This window comes from Eucyclogobius newberryi, unplaced genomic scaffold, assembly GCF_026437365.1.
Source record: "Eucyclogobius newberryi isolate DKJ021-1_F unplaced genomic scaffold, fEucNew1.0.hap1 SCAF_8, whole genome shotgun sequence".
NCBI lineage: Eukaryota > Metazoa > Chordata > Actinopteri > Gobiiformes > Gobiidae > Eucyclogobius > Eucyclogobius newberryi.
Genome location: NW_027316500.1, coordinates 3,814,915 through 3,831,861, shown reverse-complemented (window position 1 = coordinate 3,831,861; position 16,947 = coordinate 3,814,915). Strand labels below are relative to the sequence as shown.

Genomic DNA, 16,947 nt, shown 5'->3' with positions numbered 1-16,947 from the left:
AGAGACACAGAAACATGGAAAATACAAATATTTCATGGATGAACTTTGGCGTTTAGACTTCGGCAGGTAGAGGCTCCAGCAAACAGACAAAAAGGAAAAGGAAGAAGAAGCGATGGAGAGGCTGAGGAGGCTGATTATTCTGCTGCTGCGGTGGAATTACAGGGTCGAGAAGTAAAAGAGTGAGAAGCAATTTTGAATGAATAGACCCTGGTGCTTAGACCCCAGCAGGCAGAGACATAAATGATGTGAGGGGGCTCATGCTTCTGCTGCTGCGGTGCCAATAGAGAAAAGACTGAAATAGGAAAGAGAACGCTGCGTGCGATGAGACCCTGGCGCTTAGACCCTGGGGCCATGCAACGATGGTGAGAAGGAGAGGCTGAGGAGGCAGGTGAAGGGAGAGAGAGTGCACTTATATTAACAACCCAAAAAGTGATGAAATATAAGACAAAGCAACTGCAACTGTGTAGACTCTGGGGGGATTTGGGGGGTTACAGGGAGACAAGATAAAATATGCCCGGATTGTTTTCCTTTGCTTTGTGTGTTTCTTTTTATTGGCCAAAGACCCGAGGAAAATGCTAGACAATTTCCCCAAGCAAAGGAAGTCGTAAAAAGCAGGTATTAAGGTGATTTATGTGGATCCTAAATGGTGATAAAGCATTTTGATGTGCAAAGTCAAACCATAAATGAACGACTGCGCGTGAGAATGAGACTTGCAAATGGCTCAAACTCAAATGCATTTTTTCCTCAACTTGAAAACATAAAAATATATTGTTTCATGATACAGTTTCCGTGCCTTTCTTTAAGTACTTGGGAGGGCAGCCATTTGGTAAAGATTCAGTGGTTCATAATTTGAGCAAAAAAAACACTGTCCAAGGACAAAAGTTATTCAACTGTTCGACAAATATAATCTTCTGGGTCCAATGAATGAATATTTTTAACAAGAAATCAGACCATAATCTTCTTTTCAATGATGTAATGATAGTGAATATTGCCGGGGTAAAGGCTTCACAAAAGGTTACACAAAAGGGCAGGTAATAGTTATAATTGAGACTATATTTACTCTCTTTTAATCCAGTCCCTGCTGAAACGACACTCTTGATCATGAAGTCGGGTTTGAACATTTAAAGACACTATCCATTTCCTTCTTTGTTATGTTCCACTTTACATTGATGTCCTTTTGTGAAGGCGTCTTCTTGAACTCTATCTTTAGCTCAATAGAGACGCCATAAACAGGGACATTGTCTCTGCACTGAACATTCAAACTAACTCCTCCTAAAAGAGGATTTATGCGGCTGAAAGTAAAGGCAATGCTTTTCTCTAAGTGTGATTACATAGACACCAGAATGTTCCACAGTAAGGCACTATACATATCCACCAGCCAAAGTTACGGATCAGATCTGTGTACGGATGACCCCGCCCATAGTGAGAATGTATAAGTGTCATTCCTAGCAATAAAAACACCTTTAATTTAATAATGCTAGATTGATATATTTAATGCCATTCTGTGGAATCTTCCTGGCAAAGCAATAACACTTCTATGGAAACTAGAAAAGTGATATAATGCTTTTTTCTTCTTTTTTTGGGGTAATTCCAACTTAAGTAAAAAACTTAAAATATTTAGTCCAGTAATCTTAGTTACACATAATCCTTTTTCTCCTACACTGATGCCTGGCAATGTTTTTAAGGAAAGATGCTTTCAAATCCCCTGTATAAATATATATAGTACAGAACAAAGATGTCTGTGCTTCCAGGTGTTGAGGCAGCGCGAGGCGTTTGTAAAAATCCTTACTAATAGATCCCACTCCCTTTTCATTATAAATGTGTGTTTTGGTGAACACAAAGCAGATGCTCCGAGTGTAAAGATCTATTGTCTGAGAAGAGTATGAATAAAAGCCTTTGGGTGACGTACCGCTCCCATCCTCCTGCGCCTTAACTTGAAACATGTGTGTGGCCTCCAGCTCGCGGTCCAGGGGCCGGACAGTGGACAGCACACCGGTCCTGGGGTTGATGGAGAATGGACAGTCCTGACTCAAGATGGAGTATCTGAAAATGACAAACAATACAGTTTTTAGTTTAGGGCGACGGCTCCACTTATTATCATTTTGCTCTCAAACAAACAACACAAGGGTTTATTTGAGTTTCTTTTTGTGTCAGTGAAATAAGAAAGATGTGGACAGTTCACTGAGGAGTGAAGCAGTGCAAACAACAACAACAACAACAACAAGGCATTTAATAGTATGTTTGAGACGGGACTTCTCTGAGTGCAGTGGAGTGATGGTGTGTGGACATTTACATACTCTTAGAGGACTTAGAGGGGACAATTCTATCAGCCTCTGGAGAATGCGAATGAAAAAACATATTTATTTATCAAGGAAATCAACTTCCCCTCTGTCCTTAAATGACTTTGATTAGTGGCCACTCTGTTGTATTGTACTTTGTGAAATCAAACTCTTTGTGTTGGGCTGTCAGGGACCGACAGATTCACAAAGGTCACATTTTGAGGGGATTTTGAAGTTTGCTGTGTGATATATTAAGCCTAGTCCAACTCTCAGCTCGCACTAGCTCTGCATTAGCCGCCATTGTGCTAATCTGTTAGCACTGATCATGTTGTGCATATTTCTGTTGTCACAGAACAGTCGGTGATGCAAAGTAAATGCAGAATACAAAGTATTTTTTGTGTCATACGCCACGGAACACAGGCCATTGAAACCAGTACAACAGCCATCTTTGATTCCTCTTCGAGATATTATTGTCTTTCAGAATGAACCATTAGCCTCAATATTTGAGCTTACCATATGATGCTCTTATAGAATACTTGTGTGTATCATATGATGCTTTTATAGAATACTTGTACTGTATGATGTGCTCATAGAATATTTGTGTGTACCATATGATGCTCTTATAGAATACTTGTGTATACTGTATAATGTTCCTATAGAATACTTGTGTGTACTGTATAATGTTCCTATAGAATACTTGTGTGTACTGTATAATGTTCCTATAGAATACTTGTGTGTACTGTATAATGTTCCTATAGAATACCTGTGTGTACTGTATAATGTTCCTATAGAATACTTGTGTGTACTGTATAATGTTCCTATAGAATACTTGTGCGTACCATATGATGCTCTTATAGAATACTTGTGTGTACTGTATGATGTTCCTATAGAATACTTGTGTATACTGTATAATGTTCCTATAGAATACTTGTGCGTACTGTATAATGTTCCTATAGAATACTTGTGCGTACCATATGATGCTCTTATAGAATACTTGTGCGTACCGTATGATGTTCCTATAGAATACGTGTGTGTACCATATGATGCTCTTATAGAATACTTGTGTGTACTGTATGATGTTCCTATAGAATACTTGTGCGTACCATATGATGTTCTTATAGAATACTTGTGTGTACTGTATGATGCTCTTATAGAATACTTGTGTGTACTGTATGATGTTCCTATAGAATACTTGTGCGTACCATATGATGTTCTTATAGAATACTTGTGTGTACCAAATGATGTTCTTATAGAATACTTGTGTGTACTGTATAATGTTCCTATAGAATACTTGTGCGTACCATATGATGTTCTTATAGAATACTTGTGCGTACCGTATGATGTTCCTATAGAATACTTGTGCGTACCGTATAATGTTCTTATAGAATACTTGTGCGTACCGTATGATGTTCCTATATAATACTTGTGTGTACCATATGATGTTCCTATAGAATACTTGTGCGTACCATATGATGTTCTTATAGAATACTTGTGCGTATCATATGATGTTCTTATAGAATACTTGTGCGTACCGTATGATGTTCCTATAGAATACTTGTGTGTACCATATGATGTTCCTATAGAATACTTGTGTGTACTGTATGATGTTCCTATAGAATACTTGTGCGTACCATATGATGTTCTTATAGAATACTTGTGCGTATCATATGATGTTCTTATAGAATACTTGTGCGTACCGTATGATGTTCCTATAGAATACTTGTGCGTACCATATGATGTTCTTATAGAATACTTGTGTGTACTGTATGATGTTCCTATAGAATACTTGTGCGCACCGTATGATGTTCCTATAGAATACTTGTGTGTACTGTATGATGTTCCTATAGAATACTTGTGCGTACCATATGATGTTCTTATAGAATACTTGTGCGTACCATATGATGTTCTTATAGAATACTTGTGTGTACTGTATAATGTTCCTATAGAATACTTGTGCGTACCATATGATGTTCTTATAGAATACTTGTGCGTACCGTATGATGTTCCTATAGAATACTTGTGCGTACCATATGATGTTCTTATAGAATACTTGTGCGTACCGTATGATGTTCCTATATAATACTTGTGTGTACCATATGATGTTCCTATAGAATTCTTGTGCGTACCATATGAGGTTCTTATAGAATACTTGTGCGTACCATATGATGTTCTTATAGAATACTTGTGCGTACCGTATGATACTCTTATAGAATACTTGTGTGTACTGTATAATGTTCCTATAGAATACTTGTGCGTACCATATGATGTTCTTATAGAATACTTGTGCGTACTGTATAATGTTCCTATAGAATACTTGTGCGTACTGTATGATGTTCCTATAGAATACTTGTGCGTACCATATGATGCTCTTATAGAATACTTGTGCGTACTGTATAATGTTCCTATAGAATACTTGTGCGTACTGTATAATGTTCCTATAGAATACTTGTGCGTACTGTATAATGTTCCTATAGAATACTTGTGCGTACCATATGATGCTCTTATAGAATACTTGTGCGTACCATATGATGCTCTTATAGAATACTTGTGCGTACCATATGATGTTCTTATAGAATACTTGTGCGTACCGTATGATGCTCTTATAGAATACTTGTGCGTACTGTATAATGTTCCTATAGAATACTTGTGCGTACTGTATAATGTTCCTATAGAATACTTGTGTGTACTGTATAATGTTCCTATAGAATACTTGTGGGTACCATATGATGTTCTTATAGAATACTTGTGCGTACTGTATAATGTTCCTATAGAATACTTGTGTGTACTGTATGATGTTCCTATAGAATACTTGTGCGTACCATATGATGTTCTTATAGAATACTTGTGCGTACCATATGATGTTCTTATAGAATACTTGTGCGTATCATATGATGTTCCTATAGAATACTTGTGTGTACCATATGATGTTCCTATAGAATACCTGTGTGTACTGTATAATGTTCCTATAGAATACTTGTGCGTACTGTATAATGTTCCTATAGAATACTTGTGCGTACTGTATAATGTTCCTATAGAATACTTGTGCGTACCATATGATGCTCTTATAGAATACTTGTGCGTACCATATGATGCTCTTATAGAATACTTGTGCGTACCGTATGATGCTCTTATAGAATACTTGTGCGTACTGTATAATGTTCCTATAGAATACTTGTGCGTACTGTATAATGTTCCTATAGAATACTTGTGTGTACTGTATAATGTTCCTATAGAATACTTGTGGGTACCATATGATGTTCTTATAGAATACTTGTGCGTACTGTATTATGTTCCTATAGAATACTTGTGCGTACTGTATGATGTTCCTATAGAATACTTGTGCGTACCATATGATGCTCTTATAGAATACTTGTGCGTACCGTATGATGCTCTTATAGAATACTTGTGCGTACCATATGATGTTCTTATAGAATACTTGTGCGTACCGTATGATGCTCTTATAGAATACTTGTGCGTACCATATGATGTTCTTATAGAATACTTGTGTGTACTGTATAATGTTCCTATAGAATACTTGTGCGTACTGTATAATGTTCCTATAGAATACTTGTGCGTACCATATGATGCTCTTATAGAATACTTGTGCGTACCATATGATGCTCTTATAGAATACTTGTGCGTACCATATGATGTTCTCATAGAATACTTGTGCGTACTGTATAATGTTCCTATAGAATACTTGTGCGTACCATATGATGTTCCTATAGAATACTTGTGCGTACTGTATGATGTTCCTATAGAATACTTGTGCGTACCGTATAATGTTCTTGGCCTTGTCTGGGTCCGTTGCCATGACGCTGCCGATGTTCTGCACGATGCGTTCCTCCAGCACGGTGAAAGTGTAGCTGGACTGGGAGAAAACCGGGGGCTCGTCCACGTCTGAAACCTTTATCGTGACCTGTTCAAACATGAAGCACAAATAAATGAATTCATGTCGTATCACACTCGGATCCATTTGTTTGAAAATGAGGCATTTACCGTTGCCGTGGTGATGGCGATTCGGCTGTTTTCGGGAGTGCGCACTGCCAGTTCCTCCCGCACTTCCACAGTAAAGGTGTGCACAGGCATCGTCTCATAGTCCAAAGGCTGGAGGACGAGACATGTGTTTATCATTATTCTGCTGTGAGTCAAGTCCCACAGGCCCAAAGAAACCGGAATATACCGGAATCAAACTTTTAACAGATTCAAAACACAGCACCACTCCTGATTGTAGTACTCTTTATGACCCACGCAAACAGTGCTGAGGACTAATTCATTGCAATAATTTGGTGTAAACAAGTGGACATTGTGTAATCACAATTCTGAAATATGATAAATCACATTTAATTGCATTGCACACTGAAATTTAAAGTCAATTATAAAATGTCTGATGAAGAGCAGCACCCGAAACGTCACAGCGGTGAGAATGAAATCATCTTTATGGAGCTAATCGAGTTGTGCGGAGCATCTCTCTTCTTAAGTGTGTTTTTGAGATCCTCACACTCATCTTTAGGACAGATGTCTCGCTCCTCAATCATAAAATCCAATGTCCTAATTGGAACCTTCAGATGGTGTTTTTGTGCGCTGTAGGATTTATAATATTCTATTTCTGGCTATGAAAGCAAAGCTACGTCAGTTTACCATGTTCACCTTTAGCCTTTTTTGAAAACACAAAATGGCATCTCAGTGTTTTAAGTACTAACATTTCAAAATGTGTTGCATTTTAATGGGATACAGTTTTTTTGTTCCTGTACTTTTTGTGAAGGCAACACAGCATTTATAAATGAAATTAACAGCTTTGTCTCAGGTCTGACAGACGACACTTTGAACTGTGAGTTTCCAATAAGGCGTTTCCAATTGATCGCTCAATCACTTGCAACAGCCATTACCTGTCCCCCACTGTGTTCCGCTCATCCTTCCCTTTCACACCTTTGTGTTCTCTGACAGCGCAGGCGTAAAAAAGCTTCAAATGTCACGGCTCCACTCTGGGAGACAGCTAAGGCATAAAAAACACCTCCCCTTTCTTTCGCGCTAAACTTGTTGGAGCAGCGGGAGGACGAGCTTCCTTTGAATGTTTTATCGGGGCAGTCTTGTACTTACACTTTCATGTCGACAAATATGTGGTAGGAAGCCGTTCTTCCCGTCACATCTCGACTGGGATTAGCGCTTCGATCCCTGCGTGCTAAAGGAGCGCCAAAGATAGCGGTATTGTGTGTGCACACGGGACAGCGCAGGTAGAGAGGCACATTCAGCTAACAGGATTATTCACGCTAACAGGGGTACCGCGGCGCAGGCTATCAAAGGCAATGTGTAAACAGCTTAGCCACAATAAGACCTCCACCGGTGTGTGACCGATAGCAGGTTTACTCCAGCATGTAAACACTCCCGGCGTGGAGAATGAGAGCGCAGCGGCCGCTGTTTGGAGCCACAGCTACTGCAAGCTATTACACACTTGATTTGAGCTTCTTTTAGATGTCCCAAATATTTGGATTCAAACTATTCAAAGTGCTCAAGTTAAGTTTCTATACTTGAAAAACACTTCCAAAGAAAAGAGGAGTTCAATGGAATAGAGCTTTTAAAGACGACTGAAGGCAAATGAAGCCGACGTTTCCATGATTTAACTGACAACAGTTCTAAATGCTAATGGTTTTAAGTTTCAAGCACAAAAGAAAAACTACAGTTTAGATTTTTTTTTTTTTTTTACAAAGGATGAAAGGATACTGTCTTAAAATGATTTGAGTTTCACAAAAAGTAATTTGTGGAAAAATATGTGATATATCTGTAGATAAAATGAAAAACTACTTTTCCGTTTTAATTTTTTTTTTTAATGTTTTGTGCCTGTTTTAAGCTCCTTTTAAATAATCCAAATCAAACCAGGCTCTGATGTTGCTCACATGCATTTCAGTGGTTTTCATTTGACACATGTTTAATATTTTGTAATATTCTGCCAGATTTACACATGTTCCACTTCACTTTTGCCTCTAGTTTCTTCCATTCTGGGATTTAGAGTGTTTTTGTTTACAGACTTTTAAAGGGTCTATATTAGAATGTGCCAAAAACCTCCACGGAGACACATTAGCTGAAACAATACAAACTAGTCAACTTTAAAGCAGTGGCACAACCTGATCAGCTGCTGGTAAATACATGTATCACTCTATACTCAGAACACTGTTTAATGATGGCTAAGTTTAGTATTTGGCATGTTAAAATCTGCCCAAATCATGAAATATTGAGTCAAATCTGCCTCACGTCCAAGTCACGACACACCCCTCTATAAGCTAGTGTCAATATGTTATTTGTCCTGTATTTGAAAACTGTCCTTTGTACTCTTCAGACTAAACCGTTGGGGCTTTTTTTTAATTCGAGTTTGCAGAAGATTAGCAGGCCGTGACAGACGTGCGGTACCTGTCTGAGCATGAGGTTCCCGTCCTTTTCCGAGTTGATTTCCACGTTGAACATTCTGGTGTAGTCCCCGGCGATGGAGATCCTGGGCACTTTGTTCCTGGGCTCGTCTCTGTCCTCCAGCTTCAGAATGGTGATCTTCTCATTCATCTTGTGGTTCTCGGGCACGGTCTCCTCGAAATGATCTGCCAACGCAACGCCATGGCATTACACCCGAGACACTTCTGCCAATTACTGTGCGCCTCCAAAGTGCGCCAACCCAAAAAACCATTCCAAACGTGGTGACCGTAAAGTATGATGTGAAATGTTGATTTGCGAGTGACCTTGTGATTCCCGGCTGCAGTTATTAAAAGCTCAGAGGGAGTCGGGGAAGAAGTACTTAATGCTGTAACTGAAGAAGAAGATGAAAAGTACCGTTTAAAAATGTGCTTTGAGAGTAAGAGTAAGAATTGTATAACGTGTTCAATGTAGGGATTTAAAAATATATATAATTCTGCTCATTTCCGGTGAACAGAAGCTATTTTAATCATTTTCCTTATTTCTCTTGTGAATTTTATGTATTTTTGTGTGATCAAAGTTGGGGCTTGAACCTTTGGACAGAATGTCACCAAGAATGTGCTAAATAAAACCCCTGAAACCACGTGAAAAAGTGCCTTCTACTTTTCAGTCCAGTTCAGACAAGTAATGCAGTAGAAAGTACAGATACTTCTACTGCTCGGAGGCCTGTCTTACTTGTGATGAAGGAGGCGATGTTGTCGTTGATGTCTTTGACTTCGACCGTGACGGAGGTGGTGGCAGTGCTTCCAGAAGGTTTGCCCCTCATGTCCTGTGCCCGGACCACCAGCACGTACTGCCCCACGCTCTCCCGGTCCAGGTCCCCTTGGCTGCAGCTCAGCATACCTGGAAAAACAAGATCAGAGTGATGTACGCACTCCCTTATTTCTCTTTATTACTTTTGTTCTTTTGGTAGACTGACTTTTATCGCCCCCAATGGATCTGCAACACAAGACAGACTTTGGCAGAAAAACAAGACTTGATAGTGTTTATGCTACAAAAATAAGTGCATGTTCAACAGAAAGATGTACTGTAATCCCTCAGACGCCAGGGTAGGTTCCATAGCAAGGGGAAATTGAACTCACTCAACTGGACAAAAGTTTTAAGAGTGAAGATGCTTTGCCACTCATCCAATTAGCTTCTTCAGTTCATCTGACAAAGAACAGTCAGTCACAGCTAAGGTACGATTTATCACCATTTACACCTCTATTCTCAGACCTAATTTAGAGTATGCTAATTGGAGAAAGAGGAATCTTTAGGGACTCAGGTGACAGTTCAAACCTTTTTGCTTTAATTGTATAATATTCCTACCTGTGACCTCGTTGATCTGGAATTTCCCATCTCCGCCGCGGACCAGGGAGTAGCGCAGCTCTCCGTTTGCAGTGGAGGGATCATCAGCATCAGTGGCCTTCACCACCACTATTTCAGTCCCTGTAATTCAGAAAAAAGTGTTGGTTTGTGGTGACAGGAAAGGCCTCGCTTCTGTCAGTCTGTCCCAGGGCAGCTCTGGCCACAGAAGTAGCTTACCACCATCAAGAGTAGAGTGAATGAGTAAGACAATGCAATGTAATGTATTGAAAGGCACTGTATACATCCAATGCATTATTCATGTATAAAGAACCAGGTACAGGTATTAGCAGGTACAATAGTGTGTGTTTAAAGTAGAAATCTTTAAAACATAATAGTAGAAATCAATTAGATAAGGTCACTTGTCCAATGTATTGTCGTCAAGGAATAATTACCTGATATTTTTCCAATCTAATTCTTACACACAAAACCTACACAAAACCATATATATGCTTTATTTCTGGCACATAGAAAAGTCCCGGTTGTGGGAAAATCTATCGCAAGATTTAAATGAAATTGCAGATTGCATGGCGTTGAAAAGGTCATAATGGTTGTATATGCCATCCAATTCTCATCTTATTTCCATTTTCAATTATCACCTATGCATTTGCAATCAGTTTTCGTCTGACTCAGAGACAAATCACGACCCATGAAGTTTTAATGGTGAACAAAACATCTCCTCTCAATGCGTATAAGGTTATGAATTGTCATTTAATACATATTTAGTTTTAGTTTAGAAGGGTTCAGCAATTATGAATTAAGTCTGTGTCTGTGCTTTATAAAATGGGACGTGTAGTTATTATTAAGGTTAAAAGCTCCTTCCCAGCGACATAAATTGAATTCAGAGCTTTCTCTGTTATGTCTTATCTAAAATAGAGGTTGGTAGTCTTGCACTCTGCTACAGTTTCTATAGAAAAACATTGTTGGCATTTTATAAAATGCCAAATTGACAAGATCTTTTCTGTTACTTATGATTATCCTATGCAACGTAATCCACTAAGCACCACTATCCCTGAGAAAGAGGAACACAATATGAGTGTGTGCGTCTGTAAGTCACAATGACTCGGGACAGTTTTATGTGTCTTTGGACCATTTTACAAGTAAGATGTCCAACAGAGAAAATGTTTTGCATAAGATATGGGACCCTTTTATAGCGTACTGTGGATTGGTTCGCACTTTCAGCAATTTTTCCGAGAGGTTTTATAACATAAAGGCATAAAATCCTCTGTGTTTTTATGTATGATAGTGTCTCAGGAAATATCATTTTGTTAACTTAAAATGAGCCAGAGTGCACTGTTGTTGTTGTTGTTGTTGTTGTTGTTGTTGCTGTTGTTGTTGTTGTTGTTGTTGTTGTTGTTTAAGGTTTTGCCCTTTTGAGAAAAGTAGCAAAAAAACTAGAAATATATATCGGGAAAAAGGGGTGTAGTTGTTATAAAGTGGTACTAAAAATGTGTTCCTTAAGGTGCACTTTATTGTCCCGTGAGGGAATGTGTCCTGTGCATTTGACCCATCTGCAGCTCGGGCCTCTCCTCAGGGGCCCGTCTCCAGGTCTGTGTGCTGGACTTGGTCAGGACTATCTTGGCTGGAGGATTTTACCCATGGGGCATGTTTTGTGTTGATGGGGGAAAGCGGAGAGCCAGAGTCGAACCCACAACCTTCTTGCTGCGGGGTGAGAAGTCACTACACTGATCACATTGTTCCTGTCATTTCAACCTTCTCACCAAGTAGTTCAAGAGCCAAAAAGAGGCCCATATCGTATTGTATTTGGCCCAATTGCACAATTGCAACATAAGCAGCTGCAAATGACCAAACTGCAATCGATATGTGGAATTTTGATTAATCTAAACATTTTCAACTGGGTCGAGTTACTATTTTCAACGTTGTGTTTGCATTCACTCATTTTATTCCTGTCAGTGTCTGTCACACTCGGGTTGGGCTTAAGCTCTAAATATATTTGTTTGGCTCGGTTAGGAGGAAATAATGATGTGGGTTTGAAGGGATTCTTTTACAGTGTCAAAAGTAACATTTCTGCCAAAGCCCCCTGAAGGCATCTCGTTCCCCCAGGCCAGAACCGAGGGGATGTTTGGGGTAAGGGAAAAGCTCAGAACTAAATTTAGCCCTGGTCCCCGAGCACAAATGCATTCAGCTCCTCCTGAGGTTTACAGTCCCATTGGGAAAACTGGAGACCGCGTTTTCCAGCTGCAGAGTCGAGGCCCCAAAGGTTCAAGAAGAAAAGAAAAGTCTCAGACAAATAAATCCATAGAGAAAATGGTCTGTTATTTGTCGAGGTCCGTGCCATTAGAAATATCTGTCTCCTATTTTTGTCACTTATCACTGTGACATATCATAATAACCCAAAAAGTTCAAATTGTGAAGTTAACAACATATAAAGTGATGACACATTAATACATTTTTAGCAGTGAAATGGCTCTTCTTTAAAAGCTGCTTTTTAAAAGTTTCCTTCACACCTTTTTAATTGGCATCTATTTTTTCTTTGGGATACTCCTAAAACCTAAAATGTTGAAAGCAACAACTACACTTAGCATGATCACCCGTCACAAGGAGATAGAACCTGAGCATATTCAGAAGTGGATTTACAAATCTACAAAACAAAAATGAGTGAGTGTAAGAATTTGATGTGTGCGCATGTTTCCTAGTCTTGCCTGGCAACTATCATAGTCTGGACACACTGAAGATCTTGTAGTGAACTTGAACTTTAATCTATGCTATAATGTTATGCTCTCATAAGAACATACCTGGAGTGGTATTTAGCTTCATTCATGCTTGTTTCATAATCCTGTTTAGTAAGTCCGCTCCCCTCTGCGCCTCAGAAAATGTCCCAGTTTTATGAAGTCAAAGGTCGAGCTCCGAGATCTTCTTTGCTGTTTTTAAGTCCGTAAATCAACATCAGATGTGTTCTGAGAGTTTCTTCATCAAATCATGTTCATTACAACTGAGCGCCTGCGTTAACCGGAGAAAGCTAGCGTTTTTCTACCCTTTGTGATTCCCTCTGCTGCCAGTAGATTGAGTGCTAGTACAATTCCTGAGGTAGGAACGCCGAACAGAAATACGAAAAAAACGTATGCTTTTAGTTCTAAAACATGAGATGCGCTATCAGAGGTACTCAAGAGCATGTTTTAAGGCCAATAACAATACAAAAATGCAAAAAAATGTATCTTTTAAAAAATGCAACCCCAGGTCACCCTTGAAAAAAGGTCTCAATGGGTTCTTACCTGGTTAAATACTGGTTAATATAGAATTATCAACCCAAAATATGAATTCAACACGACTAGCATACATCCACATTATTACGTTACTCCCATTAGTAATACTATCAGTTTTTAGATAAAACTATAAAGTAATCTTAATATAGAAACACATAATAAGCATTTTGAATCGTGTCCACTTCCCCAAATGATGATTCAAATGTACTCTGGTGTGGCCCACTTACCCACAGGGGACCTCTCAGTGACGGATCCGTTCAAGCCTTTGGGGAACACGGGCATGTTGTCGTTGATGTCGTTGACGATGACCTCGAACCCCCCGGAGTCCTCCACCAGCCGGTTGTTCCCGTCGTACATCTTGGCGCTCAGATGGTACACGTGCTTCTCCTCCCTGTCCAAAGACCTGGTCACAAACAGGTCGCCCTTGTTGTCCACGGTGAAGACAGTGTTGGCTCCTTCTCCGTCGATGCTGAACTTCTTCACGTCCATGCGCAGAGTGGACTTCAGCTGTAACGCAAAAAGAACAACAAAAAGAATAATCGAAATGTGAGTTTGCACATGAACTTGGGGGAGAGGCAGTTTTGGGGCTAAACTGTTGAGATATTTATCAAAGAGCTGATTTGCACAAACTAAACCCTGGGGTGTGCAGCATCAAAGTGAATGGAAATGACAGTGATAACATTTTAACTAGAGACGAGTCAGCGGGGGACCTGACGAAACCTGAACTATTTAGATTCTGTTTACATGACTGACAATGAAGCTGACAGTGTCACTTCTGAGCATTTAAACCGCTTGCGATCATGATCAATGTTCTCTTCATTCATGTAGTGTGGGCAGCTACTGCAACTGAACTCAAGCCATCATTTCAAATTCCGGTGTTTACATTATATTTACTTTATCATTAATACTTTACGGATCTTTGCACACGTTTTAATGTTAAACTACCGTAAAGTGGACATATTCTGCATTTTTAAACATGCTTTTGGTTTAGGTTTATTTGTCATATACAAGTTAGCACACAAACAGTGCTATGAAAAGGGTTTGGATGAGAAGAACACATCTTCTCACTAAAAAACAACACAATTAAATAAAAATATGAATTGTCTAAATGCTCATTGCACCCTGACACTGAAATTGCCCTTTAGCCCGTTATAAGTGCTACTTTGAGTTAAGGAGCTTGACTGTCGGACTGTAATAACTGTCTTTTGGTCATTTGGTCATTAGTATTTCATGTTTGACTGCTATGCAGAGTCATTACCCTTATGCCCTTTGTTTGTTGTGATGCTTAAAAACTCTTAAAACTTAAAAGATTTTTACCTGTGAAGCAACAATCTGGGGAAAATTAAAACAGAGTGATTTGTGAGGGTCAGAGAAGATGAGCATAACATGGTCAAAATCTCCAAAAGGTACATTTTCATAATACCAGTACAGTACTGAGGCCTACACTCCAGAAACCTCTAACTTAACACAAATAAAGTACTTTTTGGTGAAATAACATTGAAAAAAAAAATGCTTGTAAAAACTAATTGTGGTTTTTGAACAAAAGTTAGATCCTGTTTTAAAAGCTTATAAAATGCAATCTGGAATGGACATTATGCAGAAAACTGAAGTGACTCTGTTCTGCTCCATTTTAACAGTTTAAGTAGTAAGTTTTTTTGAGTGACGTTTATTTGTAAAACTGTTTATTTTCCAAGAATGAATCTGATAAAAAAAATTGAAAAATTAAGTTTGTGCCAAGCATAACATAGATGCATTGATTCTACTAAACTAGCATGTTGTCTCATAGATCATTCCCCAATTAGATTTTAACTGTCATATTGCCAAGCCCTAATATTAAATACCAAAGTGTTTACATTCTGTCTGCTTAAACCAAGTCAAAAAATCAAAAAAATTAGAAAAATTCATGTTCACTCACTTGTCCTATCTTGTACGGGACGGGCGCAGGCTTCTCCTCCTCCACGTACAGCGAGTTCCAGATCCAGTCTCGCTTCTGCCGGAGCAGGATGGGATACGACTCCTTCCCCACTACAGCTTCATCCGGACCTTGCTCCTCTGCTTCCCCCAACGCGGCTCCGAAATCCGCCAACGTGCACCAGAGGGCCAGCAAGGTCCACAGCTCCGGTCGCGCCATCATCTGGAACAGGCAGTGCAGAGGAATGAAGCGCGGGGTAAAGGAGATCGCTCTGAAGCCACTTATCAGCGGCGGACAGAACGTCGTCGTTGAGTGCCAGGGTGACGACCAAGGACTTAGCTGCCTATCATTCAAGACCAGCACTCTTAAACCTCGGCATGCTGGGACCCCGATGAAACATTTAGCCCTTTTGACGTTGGGGACGGGGCGGGAAAGGCAAAGGGTATAGCACAGTGCTCGGGATGGGAAAAGGGACGGTATTAAACATGGATCGCGACCTAGTTTGCAACCTCACCCGAGGGTGAAGAAGGTGTGGAACGGGAGAGAGACGGAGACAAGGGAGGACAGGGTCAAGATGTGTGACGAAATGAGGGTAAACAAGACTTCGGAACGTCTCAACCCATACAATAATAGAGGCTCAAACTATAGAAACTAGAAAGTGATTTGAACAAACGTCGATGCTGAAAAAATTGCATTCATTGGACAAAGTTGGAGCTTTCGTGAACAGTTTTAGAACAGTCTGAGTTTATTTGTCAGGGACCATGTACAAATTGATTAACCTGAATTACAAATACAAAAGAAAGGATGATGTGACCAGATTTAGCTACTGTTAATTTCCATCTGTAGTGTACACAACACTTCAAAAGTACAATTATAGCTCACCTAGCTAACTCATTAATAACATTATCGCAGTAGAACTCACAATGAAATGTCTCTCTGTCCCATAGGGCTATAGACCTTGAGTCGTTAAGTCCATTCATTGGCTGATGGCTGAATTATTTTGGGGTGGGTTTAAAAGATTTATGTTCAGCAGCAGATAAGAAGAAGATTGTAGTTGTTTTGAAGTTTGGGGGTAATATGTTATCTCATGGTTTTGTTAATGAACTTACAGATATGTGTCACAATCAAAATTAAATCATAGAAATACTTCGATAGATTTTAGTGCTTTTTTTGAGAAACAACTCTAAATAACCTCTTATACATGTTACTGATGAAATGACATAAATATTGTCAAATAAACATGTTATGTCTTCTTCTATGAATATTTATGTAGAATATTTTTGTTTTGAAGCTTCATTACCAGGTCCTCATTTCTTTGTCTTCTTTAATAGCATGGTATTATCAGCTCTAGTATAGCATGTATAAAGAAACTATTTTTTATTTTGTGTTGAAAATTACATTGAAGTTTCTAAAATTACTGTACTTTTTCTTTTTTTTTCTAGTCGCACTATCATTGAAGTATCTAAATTGAGTGTTGTGTTTGAAATTATAGTCTTATTATAGTCTACAAATGCTACTTTGATGAATGGGCCAAATTGTCCCTGGGAATTTACATCAACATTACTCATATTGCCAACTCGAGTACATAAGTTAGTAGTACTGTGTCGGTGTAAAGTAGTACTGTCTACAAATGAGCTTTCAAAGGTCGTAATCTGGACCAGTGTTTTAGAAATCAAGACATTATCACTTCAAACACTTGAAGTCATTTTCAAGCTGATGGAAAATGGTT

The 16,947-nt window shown here is 39.1% G+C and overlaps 1 protein-coding gene across 1 annotated transcript in view; it reads right to left on the bottom strand.

Moving 5' to 3' along the window:
* Positions 1 to 16,947, bottom strand: part of cdh5 (cadherin 5) — a 100,871-nt gene that overhangs the window by 58,121 nt on the left and 25,803 nt on the right. The window contains exons 2-9 of the mRNA XM_072437289.1: positions 15,222 to 15,440; positions 13,534 to 13,813; positions 10,047 to 10,166; positions 9,414 to 9,581; positions 8,685 to 8,866; positions 6,279 to 6,386; positions 6,056 to 6,198; positions 1,910 to 2,043 (exon numbers count right to left, since the gene is read on the bottom strand). Coding sequence (XP_072293390.1) covers positions 1,910 to 2,043; positions 6,056 to 6,198; positions 6,279 to 6,386; positions 8,685 to 8,866; positions 9,414 to 9,581; positions 10,047 to 10,166; positions 13,534 to 13,813; positions 15,222 to 15,440 — 1,354 coding nt within the window. The remainder of the gene's footprint in view (positions 1 to 1,909; positions 2,044 to 6,055; positions 6,199 to 6,278; positions 6,387 to 8,684; positions 8,867 to 9,413; positions 9,582 to 10,046; positions 10,167 to 13,533; positions 13,814 to 15,221; positions 15,441 to 16,947) is intronic.